We start from the raw sequence: 13,051 nt of genomic DNA on the forward strand, positions 1-13,051 counted from the left end.
AAAATCAAGATGAAACAATTTAAAGGTAATGTACTCTCACAGCCCTCTCCCACTTGGGAAATTATTCCTTTTTCAGTTTCAAATTATTTAGTTGGTCGAATTTTTTAACTTAAAACTGAACTCAAGTCTGCTTCTCCTAAGCAAGATGTGAAATAAATGAAATTATTACAATCTCACATTGTGATCTCGTAAGAGGTGCAAACTGCATAATTGTTTCTCCTCTCATTCCCCAAATAAAATCATCTTTGGCTGGCAAATGATTGGTTACCCAAAACAATATGTAGAAATTAAAACACTTTATTATAATATAAACATTTGCAGAATATAGACTGATTTTGTATCAGTACTTTTTGAGAGCTTTTTAAAACTATATATCATCTAAACTTGCTATAGACTTCCATTTTCACTTTCAGATTTAGAAAATACAAAAATACACTGCAAATTATATTTAACAAAAAAAAATTGGTCTAAGTCGCTTCATACATTTTTCTTGAAGAAAACCAAGAAACAAATAGACACACAACAACAACAATAAAATATCAACAACACTAACACAAACCTAAACAAGGAATGGATTCTGTAATGCCTGGTAGTTCTCTCATTTAAAATAAATTATCTCCCATGGGTAAGTAATTCACCACCACAGCAATTTGATGAACAGAAGTAGGGACAACCTCATTAAACAAAATTACATTATATGTAAGAAACGTAATTTTTCTTTTAAGAAAATGAGGAAAAGTACCTTGAGGACAAGGCAAATTGAATACTTTTACTTCACTTGGCTTTTGTTAGAGGTTAAAGTTAACTGTTCACTTAGGAAAATTCAAATAACAATTTCATGAAACCAAGCTCTTTAATTTATTTCTTCAACTCAACCTTAAGGGTAAAAACTAAAAACAGTTCAAAATCCAAGAGCAGACTCATCCCAAAGCACCATCTTTCTTCAACAGGTATCCTTTTCTTTTCTGTTCTTGTGTTGGTATGTTGTTCTTTCTCAGAGGCTAGGTTTATGCTTGTTTCTTCTTTCAATTCATTTCCAGTTTTTACACCCTGCCCCCAAACTAAGCTTTCCTGAATTGACAATGGCCATATTCACCTCTTCTCTTCTTCATTGGATGTTTTTGTTTTTTGTCTAAATCCATTTTCTAAACTGATTCCTTCAATTCATCCTTAGGCAAATAAAATGAAATGTTCAAATTCCTAAAACAGACTCCTCCCAAAACACTGACTCTGGTCTTTTCTTCAACAGGTTTCCTTTTCTCTTGTTTTTGTTGTGTTTTTATGTTTTTCTTATGTTCTTTCTCAGAGGGTAGGTTTAAGCTTGTTTCTTCTTTCAATTCAATTCCAATTTACACACACAAAAACTAAGCTTTCCTAAACTGATACTGACTGTATCCACTGCTCCTTCTCTTTACTAGATGTTCCTGTTTGTCTAAATCCATATTCTTAGATATTTCTTCTATTAATCTTTGGGTAAACAAAACTAAAAGCTCAAAATCCAAGAATAGATTCATCCCAAAGCATTTCCTCTTCTGTCTTTTCTTCAACAGATTTCTTTTTCTCTTTCTTGTGCTTACGTTCTTCTTTCTCAGTAGGTACACCATGGCTTTTTTTTTTTTTCCGATGTTTAAGCTTTCCTGAACTGACACTGACTTTATCACTCTCTCTTTTCCTTTGTCGGATGCTCTTGTCCTTGTCTAGATCAGTATCCCCACAACTCTTTTTCCTTTTATGCTTGGACTGCTCTTTCTCTGGCCTTTCTTCGCCTTCCTCCAGGTGCCTTCTTCTCTTCTGATGTCTCCGTTTATGACCTGCTTGATGGTCACTGGTACTGTTTTCTGAAGAGAGGTGCTTGTAAACTTCAGATTCTACACTGTATGGGCCAGAGTTATTTTCTTGCTGACTAAGGCTAAGGGGTACTGGTTTTTCTGAGAAATAGTCTCTGATGGGCTGACAAGAGGTCATAGAGTCTACTCTTTGTTTGCTGTCATTAGTTGGCAAGCAATGAGGTAACTGGTTTTCTACTGCTTGTGAAATACTGTATGACCCTGTATAGGTCTGGGAAGCCTCCAATGGGAGTTTTTGCTCAAACATTCTATGTTTGGAATCAACCATTTCTTTGTACTTACGGGTTTCTGTAGAGCTATCACTAATCTTTCTAAAACAAGTCTTTGGCTCTAATCCTCTGGCTTTCTGCACTTTGATGTAATCTTCAAGTTCATCTTGGAAAGAATCGTAAGTCCTCTTTGAACGAGCTGGTAACCGGTGATGTAACTGGCTTTCTACTGGTGAAATATTATATGGCTGTTGGTAGGTATGAGAAGTCTCAAGTGAAAATCTTGGCTCAAACATTCTTTGTCTGGGTCCAGAATCAACTTCTCTGTACCTACGGGTTTCCACAGAGTTCTCTCTTTTTTTTCTGAAACAAATCTTTGGATCTAGTCCTCTGGCTTTCTGCACTTTGATGTAATCTTCTAGTTCATCTTGGAAAGAGTCATAGGTCTTCTTTGAATGAGCTGGTGAACAATGAGGTAACTGGTTTTCTCCTGTTTGTGAAATATTATATGATCCTGGGTATGTGCGGAAAGACTCACATGGGAGTCTTTGTTCAAACATTCTATGTCTGGATCTGGAATCAACTACTTCCCTGTACCCACGGGTTTCCAAAGAACCCCTTTCCATCTTTCTGAAACAAGTCTTGGATTCCAGTCCTCTGGCTTTCTGCACTTGGATGTAATCTGCACATTCATCTTGGGAAGAGTCTCGTGTCTTCGAATTCTTCACTGGATTGGTAACAATGGATTCTCTGCAAAGAAGACAGCAGAAAGTTATTGTTACTAGGTTATTTTATTCTGAATATTTTCTTTGCTTTCCAAAAGATTAGTTTGGAAAAACAAAAACAACAAAAGCCCAAGCAAATTTTTAAAAACCTACTGCAATATAAAAGCTATAAATCATCACTTTTTACACCAAAAAGAAGCAGCAAGCAGGGACAGTCAGATACTTCCCATGTACCTCATGATTTTTTACACACAAAAAAAGGGCTGAGATAAAAGGGAAGATGGGTACAAAGATGTAGACATAGCTGCTACTGTCTTAGTACTTAAAATGTAAGGCATGTTGGGATATGTGGAAAAGGGTCAATAATATTTAATGCCCCCAAATGGTCTGATCTGAATGTCACATTGTTTTAGAAGTTTTAATTAGCTTCTTGTATAGATCTACAAATATAGTGGATATTTATTCTGGAACTCTGAGATTCAAAAAAAAGAGTCTAAATGAAGATTAATCAGACAATTTAGCTCCTAAGTATTCAGACTCAAAGTAGAAATATTTTTTACCAGAATAAAATAATGTAACAGAAACACTATGGTTTGATTTTTAAAGCAACAAACAAAAAATACAATAGTTAAGTGCCCCTCTGTCCTGCTACTTGACTTATCCAATCCCTAATTGTCCACTTAATCCTCTCCTTAAAACAATCAAATAGAATGGAATAAATATTTATTGAGCTCCTATTATATGTCAGGCCAGGCACCTTACAAATATTTTTAACATTTCTTTCTTAAAATTTTTTTAAATTTTTAACATTTCATTACAGCCACTTCATATTGGAGCTGTCGAAAGTCATATGCTTGTTAGAAACACAGATCTGATATTCCAATCCAGATATGTCCAACAGCAAGACCTTTGTTCTTAACCACTGTACCTTGCTAGAAGGATGATGACCAGATCACTGAATCTCCTGAAACTAAGCAACCTTCCAAGACTCATTTGAGTTTGTATGGCTCAATGAGAATGATCCTTTAGCATTTCTCCAGAAAAGGACAATGCTGTCTGGTTAGCAGGGGTGCCAATTACCCAGCTCTGCCAGTATACTATCTTGACTAGGAAAGTCCCTAGGGGATTTAAATACCATCACTTTTAGCAGTATCAAATACTATTACTTACAAATGCCATCACCTATAGCAGTATCCACTCATAGGGAAATGAATGCCTAGAAAGTTTGTAAAATACATGCAAGGGTACTTGACAGAAGCTCTGCCCTTTGTTGTCACAGGAGCATTTTGGTAAAAAAAAAAAAAAAAATACTTACTTAATTTGGTGTTCGCTTCCTTGCATATGGGACCGGAACATTTCTAAAGATGTAAAGGTGATATTACAAATATGACAAACGTAGGTTCTCATACTAAATGCTGAAAAAATAGAGAGTCCAAGTTAAGCAGATCAATGTAGACACATTTAGAATCACAGAACTGGACAGGAATTTACTGAGATTATCTACTGAACTTTCCCAATTTGAAGGTAAGGTCCAGAGAGGTCAAATGACTTGGTCAAACTCAAGGAGCCAGTTAGTAATAGAGATAACCTCTCGGTGCTCATACTTCTTAATTTAGAGCCCAGAATTCTTTACACTACATCACATTGCTTCTCTAGGCTTGGACTCTTTCTTAAGAAACTGCTATCTGCCTGCCTATTGTTTCTACATCAAAGTGCAGCAGGCACTTCAAATTTAGTACGCCCAATCTCTTAATCCCTTAACCAACCTTTCTGCTTGCTCCTAATTCTTTTTCTGCCCAACAAAAACCTGAAAGGTCCCAAAAGATTAAACAAAAGCAAATTTTTACTCTCTTACCTGAAATCACTGTAGTGCATTAGTTTATCGAAAGTAATTTCCACAGACAGATTTTAGAAAGGAGAGAGGTTCAGTGAGCCCCACTCTCAGGATAAAAGCTGAAAGCAAGATTCTAAAACAAAACTACTAGTTACCACTTCAAAAGAGTCAAGAACTATAGCTATATCAGCTACCTTTCTATTCTGCTTCTTAGGTAGAATTGAAAGCAGGGGATAAATTAATCTTTATTTTCTTAACTTCATTATTCTTCCACTTCCTCTTTGGTTAGAAGTAGCAAGTTAATAAATTTCATAAGCTAAATATGAAATAATCCCATGCTAAAGAAGAGGCAACAAATTGGTGGCTGCAGTAATTTTAGGGTCAAGAGAGGTCATCTTTTAAATCAAAGAGCAATTTAATCATCCAAAGGATGCTAAATTAATTATTATCAAGTGTACTGGCTTTGTCCAAGCAAAGATCATTCATAGAAACAAGAGAATATTGTCAAGGGGAAAGAAATACAATAATATGGAAGAACACAAGGAGTCTGCTTACAATTGACAGATACTCTAGTGGGCCCAGGAGAACTCAGCAGGTTATGCCAAAGACTGAATGAATGACTCCTCATAACTATCCTCTCTGCCAGTGCTCTGATTTCATGCTCACCAAATCATTTACAGATTTAATTTGGTTTCCCATATTATTTGATCCTAAAAAAGGGATACCTGGGTGATAGATCCAAGTTTTAAAAACCTTGAGGACTGAAAAAATATTTATCTCCTCCTACCATAAATCAATACCAGAATGACAGTGTATTAACTTAAGTGACAGTGTTTCCCAGACTTCTCTGCTAAGAATTACTTGGAATATTACTTAAATATAGACCCCCAGTTCCCTCCCCTGGAGAACATGATACACTGTCTCTATGAGAGGGAATTTGTATTTTAACAATAGCTCAGGTAATTATTCTTAGAGAATGTGTGGGAAATACACTAAGGGAATGCCTTTCTTGTTCTTTGATTATTTATCAGTGTTTGCCAAGTTTGTTTGTGGTCCAGTCAGTTCCTGATTTGAGGTTTATCTACCGTGAAGATGCTGGACTTCCTGCAAAGCCAAGGTCTAAAGCCAGGACTATGCATGCTCACAACAAACTTTTCAAAAAATTATTAATATCCTTATTTAACAAGTGCAAAAATTAACATTCAGATTTGCTTGGCCAACACCATACATACATTTTGAGAGCACCGAAATTATGCAAGATAAGCAGGAATCCTGATTTCCTCTAGGTTAGTGGTTCTCAATGCTAGCTACATATTAGAACCATGTGGAAACCTAAAAATATTCATGTTACAGCTCCACATCAGACCGTTTAAATCAGAATCTCTAGGAGTGGAACCAGGCTTTCTTACTTTTTGAAAGCATTCTTAGATGATTTTTTTATACAGCCATTGAGCACCATTGCGCTAATATTGAGCCAATGATCTTCATTATGATTATAAACTCAGGTTAGATTTTAGGGGTTTTACATATCTGTTTAGTGCTTATAAAGTATACAGTATACATAATATTCTCCTCAGTTCCTCTTTTTTTTTTTTTTTACAAATTATATCAGAAGATTATAATATAGGTAATATATGGGTTTAGAGAAGCTGCAGGTCACATATGAAAGGTCCAGAGGCAGTTCTCGAACTCTGTGGTCTGATTACTATAACCTTAGCTCTTGTCTTTTTCATACACTGATATTCTTTATCTTTTTCTAGATATAGACATCTCAGAAAATAATATATAAAAATGGTGTAAACACTTTCTCTGAAGATATGAAGCCTATTTATTGGCTCCAAGATCAAAATTCCTGGTTTAATCCTTCTGTAACCTGCCTCCATTATGTTTATCTTTTCCTTTTTTAATTGAAATATAATTAATATATAGTGTTACATTAGTTCCAGGTAAACAATACAATGATTCAACAATTTTATACATTACTTAATGCTCACCAAGGTAAGTATACTCTAAATCTCTTTAATCTATTCTATTTCTTATACTTTCTATTCTTCCATCTTGGTCTGCTCCTTGTCCCTATCCAGCTCTGCTGCCCTCAGCTCTGCTAGGATTCCTTATTTCTGACTTCATTCAGAAACTCAAGCTTCTTCAAATCTCATACCTTTCAGAATTTCCCATAACCAAACACCTGTGGTGCCCATTTTTCTCCTAATCACAGATCTATCTTATAACTCCCCAGACTGAGACCTTTGTTTTCAAAGCACAGATTGGGGAAGTACCTATCTTTATAGTCTACTGTTGTGGTTCTCAATCTTAGCTCTATATCCTAATCAGTTAGGGAGTTAAAAAACAGAAAACAAAACACTAATGTGTAGGTCCTAGGGATTCTAATTTAATTGATTTGTGGGATGGCCTGAGCACTGAGATTTCTAAAAGTTCCTTGCATAATTCTAACATGTAGTCAAGGTGAGAACCATTGGTCTAATAGCTTAAATGGAAAATAACCAATTGAGAGCCTAATATAAAGAAAAGTACAGCTTATGTGAATTTACTTTATGAAGAAAAGTAGAAAAAGTCTAATTTACCTGTTTTTAAATTACAACAGGAGAACAAACATTTCAAAAAAAAGGTAACATTTGTTAAGCACCTATTCTGTGATGGGTACTGTGCTGTTTCATTTCATCCTTTGAAAATCCTGTGAAGTAGCCTTATTTTCACTTTACACCTCAGGAATCTGAGGTACAACTGGGTAAGTGACTTCAAACATATCTTTCAATCTATGTTTATCCTTCTATATGACACTGCCTTTCAATAAACAATTAGCAAATAATGAAAAAAACTGTACTTATTACCATATAAAGTGCTAAGATGGATATTGCAGGGTAAAATATAATCTTTTGTCTAAGGAGGCTAACTCATTTAACGGGCTATAATTAGCACAACTCTCAATGAACAGTGAAATCTATGAGGAATCAGAGGAGGGGGAGAATATCAGCAGCCAGACAAGTGAGGGAAGTTATGGTGGATCTGGGAGGATAAGAAGGATTTGAATTATAAGGAAGGCAGATAAGGGCATTCCAGGGGATGAAAACAGTATCAGATATGGGAGAGACAGAAATGAGCATGATGTGTTGACTTCAAATAATCTGTTCAAAAAACACTAAGCACCTATGTGGCACCAAACATCATGCTAGATTCTACGGGTACAGATGAATAAAATGGGCAGGTTGCTCACAAATGCAAGTGAGAAACATAAATAAAGGATTTCAATCTCATTTGGTAAAAGGTAAGAGGTATGCTTAGGGGGTATGGGAGCTCAAAGAAGCAGAGGCACTTAGCACAGTATGGGGGTCTGAAGAAGGCTACTGGAAGAGATGATGCCTTAGTTAACTTGGAAGGATGAACAACAGTTATCTTGTTGAAAAAAGTTGAGAATAGTATTGTATGGAGATGGACTAGCATGATAGAAACATAGAAGTGTTTTAAGAACTTCTTAAAATTTGGAATTGTTGTAGAATAAAATATAACAGGACAATATGGGAAAGGCAAAAGGGTGTCAGGTCAGAGAGATGTAAGTGTTATGCTAAGGAGCCTAGACTTTTTATCCTGTGAATTTGGAAACCTTGAAATGCTTCAAGCAGTAAGTGACATGGTCAGCTGTGTGTTTTAGAGAAGTCTCTCCTGTAGCTGCAATATGGAGGATAAATTTGAGAGGAACAAGCCTCAAAGTAAGGAGACCACATGTATGTAAATAACTAGACAAGGCAAGAGATAAGGAGGGCATGAGGTAGAACACAGTAGGGATAGGCAGGAGCAGGGAGATTGGTGAAATATACCATCAAAACTGGAAAAACTAAAAAAGAAAAAACTGGCAAAACTTGGTGACTGATTGAATGTGGGAGATAAGTTTATCTGAAAGGTGTGAGGGGGGAAGCGTAGAAGAGTGGAAGAGAGTCCTGGACAATGGTGTGGGTTTTAAAATCATTGCTGAGAGGAAAGTGAAGGGAAAAGTAAAGGAAACAGGACGATAAGTCCACAGAGATGGGATTCCAAGACTCTATCAAGGTACCCAGTCTCTAGCTTTACAAAATTTTCAACAGTATCTTGAATGTAAAAGTAGAAAATGGGGACTGTGGAACTGATCCAGGGTTGAAATCTTGGTACTGAAGAACAAGAGAGTAACAATGAGGTATATGTAAGGCCCTCCAGGAGGTTGTTACAGGATTGAAGTGTGAAATGATGATAGTGGAAATGTAATGGAAAGGAAAAATAGTTCTAATAAGACTTGATAAGACTTGTTGATGGGCAAGATAGAGGAAAATAAAGTAGTTGAAGATGCCCTCAAAGATTCAAATGCAGGTAACTAAGAAATGGTACAACAGGCAAAGACAGGAATCTTGGGAAATTTAAGTTGGTTTTAGAGAAGATTATTAATTCGATTTTAGGTATGTTTGAGTTACAGGTGAAGGTGAGATATCTAAGTGCAATAATGAAGCTAGAAATTAGTAAGATAAACAAAACAAATACAATAAATAAAAAATACATACATACTTTAGTTCCATATCGTTATGGTAGCCATTCCTGTGCTAATAAGATCTGGGCTGGATGAGGGACATGAAGAAAGCAGTGAGAATGATGAAGACAGACAGAGATTAGGTATAGTAGGAACATATATAAACACAACAGATGGAAAAAAAAGGCAGAGACAGAAAGAAGGGAGAAGATGGGCTGATGAATGAAAAAGTCAAAGTGTCATATATCAAACTGTTTCTGTCTTACCACTTGCTTGCTTATAATATGGGCTTCTGCTGTTCTGTTCTTTGAAATTCTCATTAGCTAATTTAAATTCTCTAGCTATTTTTTAATCCTCAAATGTTTACTGTTCTTAAAATGGAACAGTCAAAAGCAGGGCTGGAAATTTGTTCTTTGAGCTCTATTATGCTAATGGTCAGCCTTCCTCCCTGGCCAGATGAAAATTTCACCAATATCCTTTCCTTATTCTAATAATCTTGAAACTTCAGAATGCTAACATGACTCTCCCTTTAGTTGTGACCAGGCTATATACACTTCTCATAGCTGACTCAGTTCCAATTTTACCTAATGCTGGCCTTTAAACTAGAAGGTACTTATTTAAGATATCCTCACCCTAGCAATAGGAAAAATACCCTAACAAGTTAAAGCTTGTCATTTCTCCAAACATCTACTACTTTTAGCTCTACCACTTTTTTTTTCATTTTATTTCTTTTCAGTGTTCTGAAACCCTACCACTTTTATTTCTACTTTTGCCTAAATCAACATTCTTCAAATTCCTAGATAAAAACATGGATCTCTATATAACTTTTTGGGATATGTTGAATCACATTAATTGGGAAACTTAAATAGTATAAATGCAGGGTTAGCATTCAATATATCAAGATTAGTAGTTCACTGATTCTATATTAAACTAATTGCTATTGAGGGAGGCCTACTCTGTGCCAGTTTCTATCGCTAGCACTGGAAATACATTAGAGTTAGGTGAAATCCCTTTCCTCAAAGACCTTACACATTCTAGTAGGAGATAAAGACACATGGAGAGAAAATTATGCATGCAGGTTAAGGAAGCACAGAAGATAAGTCTTGAAGGAACAGAAAAGGCTTCCCAGGAAGTAGTATGTTAAAGAATGAGTAGGAATTAGATAAAGAAGAGGAACATGGAGATGTTTCAGGTAAAATGGCAGCATGAAAAAGGGCACAGAAACAAGAAATACGGTAATGGTTTCTGGAAACCATAAGCAGTTTGTTGGTTCTGACCTATACAGATATGGCAGGAAGTAGCAGGGGATAAGCCTGGAGAACGTATGCAGGGAAAGATGATAAAGAGCTGTGAAGCTTAGATTTTTATCCCCAGAAAAAGGAGAATCAAGCGAGGATTTTAAAGTAGGGAGTGACATGGAAAGATGTGTACTTTAGGTGAAACACTCTCATGGTTAAATTGAGGGTAGATTTGGAGAGACAAAACTGATGGTAGGGAGAGTAGTTAGGAGGCTGTGGCAATATTCTAGAACAATGCTTCTCAAAATTTATTGCGAGAACAAATCACCTAGTCATCTTGTCAAAATGCAGTTTCTGATTTAGTAGGTCTGCAATGAGGCCTGAAATTCTTTTTTCTAACAAGCTCCCAAGTGATGCTGATGATGCTGGCCACAAACCACACTTTGAGTAGCAAAGCTCTAGGAAAGGTGTTGAGGGCCTGAGCTAGTATGGGAAGAGTAGGGCTGGAGATAAGGGAACAGGTAAAACAGTCACGGCTTGGTGTTTCATTAGATATAAAAAGTAAAGAAGGTAGTGTTGGGGAATTCACAGTTAACTACAGGTTTCTATTCTGAGTAACTGAGTGGAATTGAAATGGATATGAGGTATCCAGGTAAAGCAGTAGCTGCCCATTGGAGATATGAATCCAAAGCTTGACAGAAAGGTCATAAGCATACAGATAAGAGATGAAATCAGGGAAACAGCTTAGATCATGTTTGTAGAATAAGGTCAAGAATGGAGCCACAGGAACACCTACATTTAGGTAATGCATTAAAAAAATCCCCCGAAGAAAACAGAAAAGAAGCAGAGACACAGAAGAACCAGAACATAAGGAATTACATATGACAAAGAATAGGGCTTCCAGGTGGGAGAAATGAACATTTTCACATGAAGCAGAAAGTTCTAGTAAGAAAAGAATTGAAAAATAACAGCAAGTGGAGGAAAAGAAGTGGATGGAAGGGAGAATATGAAAAAGGAATAAAATACACTAGTAGTGAGAAGGTGCCTGTGGGGGGAAAAATGAAAAAAAAATATGGTTAGAAGAGCAAGTGGATTATTCCAGTCAGGATCAGAATCTTTATTGTGCCTGAATTCTTGCCACTCTTTCTAGCTCTTCTGTTAATTCTCCTTCCCACTTCTACCACTCTAAATCATATACTTCCTCAAGGAAGGTTTTCTGAACCATGGTGTTTCACTCCTCTAGTTACCAAAAATATGTACACAAAAATTCATGTCTGTAGCCTCTTGCAATGAAGTGTTATAAACCCAACAACTTTATACACTTGCTCTTTCAGTGAAAATGGTATATCCTCATTTGTATTCCCAACAAAGACTAGCCTAGCACCCTAGAGACACTTAAGCCATACTTAGTGACTGAATAATGTAAGCACACAACACTAATTAAAAATACTTCCTTATGTACCTATGATATAACGTGGAACCATGGGGATACCTATATTTGATTCTATAATTAATAAATGTCATCTAAACTTTTCTGAGTCTCATTTTCTAGAAAACCAACAGACAGAACTAGATGGACTCTGAAGTCCTTACTCATCTAAAATTGTATAATACCATCAGTACTATCAACCTACAGCAAACTGATATATACATAAGTCAGTATGTTTTATAAAATATAAACTTCCTATGAAAGAGTTTTGGGATATTTTTACTGTTTACCATTTGCATCTGATTTTGCTGGAAGAGGTTTCTCTCTTATGTTGTCTACAAACTTCTTTCTAGCTTCATTTCTTTTGTGTTTTTTCCCAACATAATGCTGTTGGGCCATTAATGGACTATTAAAGGAAGCAGGACAGAGCTTGCAATACTTGTTTGGATTATTCAAATCCAAAGCACTGCTGGAAGAGGAAGGCATAGTCTTGTCTTTAATCCCACCTGGAGGAGGCTTGACAGCAAGGGGCTTCAGAAAAGTTGATTCTGCAGAAGTAGTAAGAGGCACACCTGCTGAAATAGTTGTAATGAGAAGTAATCAACATATATTCAGTTATTAGAGCTACATTCATTACAAAGTATTAGGGGAATTCAGAATTCTTTGAAAATTGCTATCTCTGGGCTTTTTTCCACACAGTGCTGTTGGATAAAGGCACTCAGGTTAAAAAGAATTTACTTTTCTGTGGGAATAGAAATTTGAATACAAGTCTGTCTTCAGGTTTCTTCAACATAAGTACAAGAAGGAATATTCAACATCAGGCATTGGCTAATTATCTTTATTGGAATAATCAATGAAAGGATGGTTCTTAAAATTAGTGAGGGTAAAACAGATGGTACCAACTTCTAAGCTGGTGTCTTTCTTGAGTACCCCAGTAAGTCTATCCAGTCCAGATTTGTGGTATTTGTATCAAAATAAAATTTATGCAGTTGTTTAAGTCTATAAAATTATATGTTTCTACAATTATAGTTATTTCAGAGTTCTTACATTTAGTATCCCACATGAGCTTAAATTGATGAGTTTAGGGGACTGAAAACAAGACTTTACAAGATGCTTTCTATTTTAGGGAATATTGATTCCAACCCTCTTTAGAAGACAGGAAGACAAACAAATACACAAAAATTAGAAAGACTAGAATAAGTTTAAAAATAATTCTGGTTTAATTTTTTATATTATTATTCACAGTATTCTTTTAT

The 13,051-nt window shown here is 35.8% G+C and overlaps 1 protein-coding gene across 10 annotated transcripts in view; it reads right to left on the reverse strand.

Annotated features, from left to right (window-relative positions):
- Positions 1-281: 281 nt before the first annotated feature.
- Positions 282-13,051, reverse strand: part of ZMAT1 (zinc finger matrin-type 1) — a 35,802-nt gene continuing 23,032 nt past the window's right edge. For 5 of the 10 annotated variants that reach the window (XM_059157377.1, XM_059157379.1, XM_059157381.1 and 2 more), the window contains 3 exons: positions 12,302-12,370; positions 4,097-4,196; positions 282-2,806 (listed from right to left, as the gene is read on the reverse strand). In XM_059157377.1, the coding sequence (XP_059013360.1) occupies positions 1,492-2,806; positions 4,097-4,196; positions 12,302-12,370 (1,484 nt within the window). In that variant the 3' untranslated portion in view covers positions 282-1,491. The other 5 variants (XM_059157378.1, XM_059157384.1, XM_059157385.1 and 2 more) reach the window with 5 other exon arrangements.

The sequence above is a fragment of the Mustela lutreola genome, chromosome X, assembly GCF_030435805.1.
Source record: "Mustela lutreola isolate mMusLut2 chromosome X, mMusLut2.pri, whole genome shotgun sequence".
In the NCBI taxonomy this organism is placed as follows: Eukaryota; Metazoa; Chordata; class Mammalia; order Carnivora; family Mustelidae; genus Mustela; species Mustela lutreola.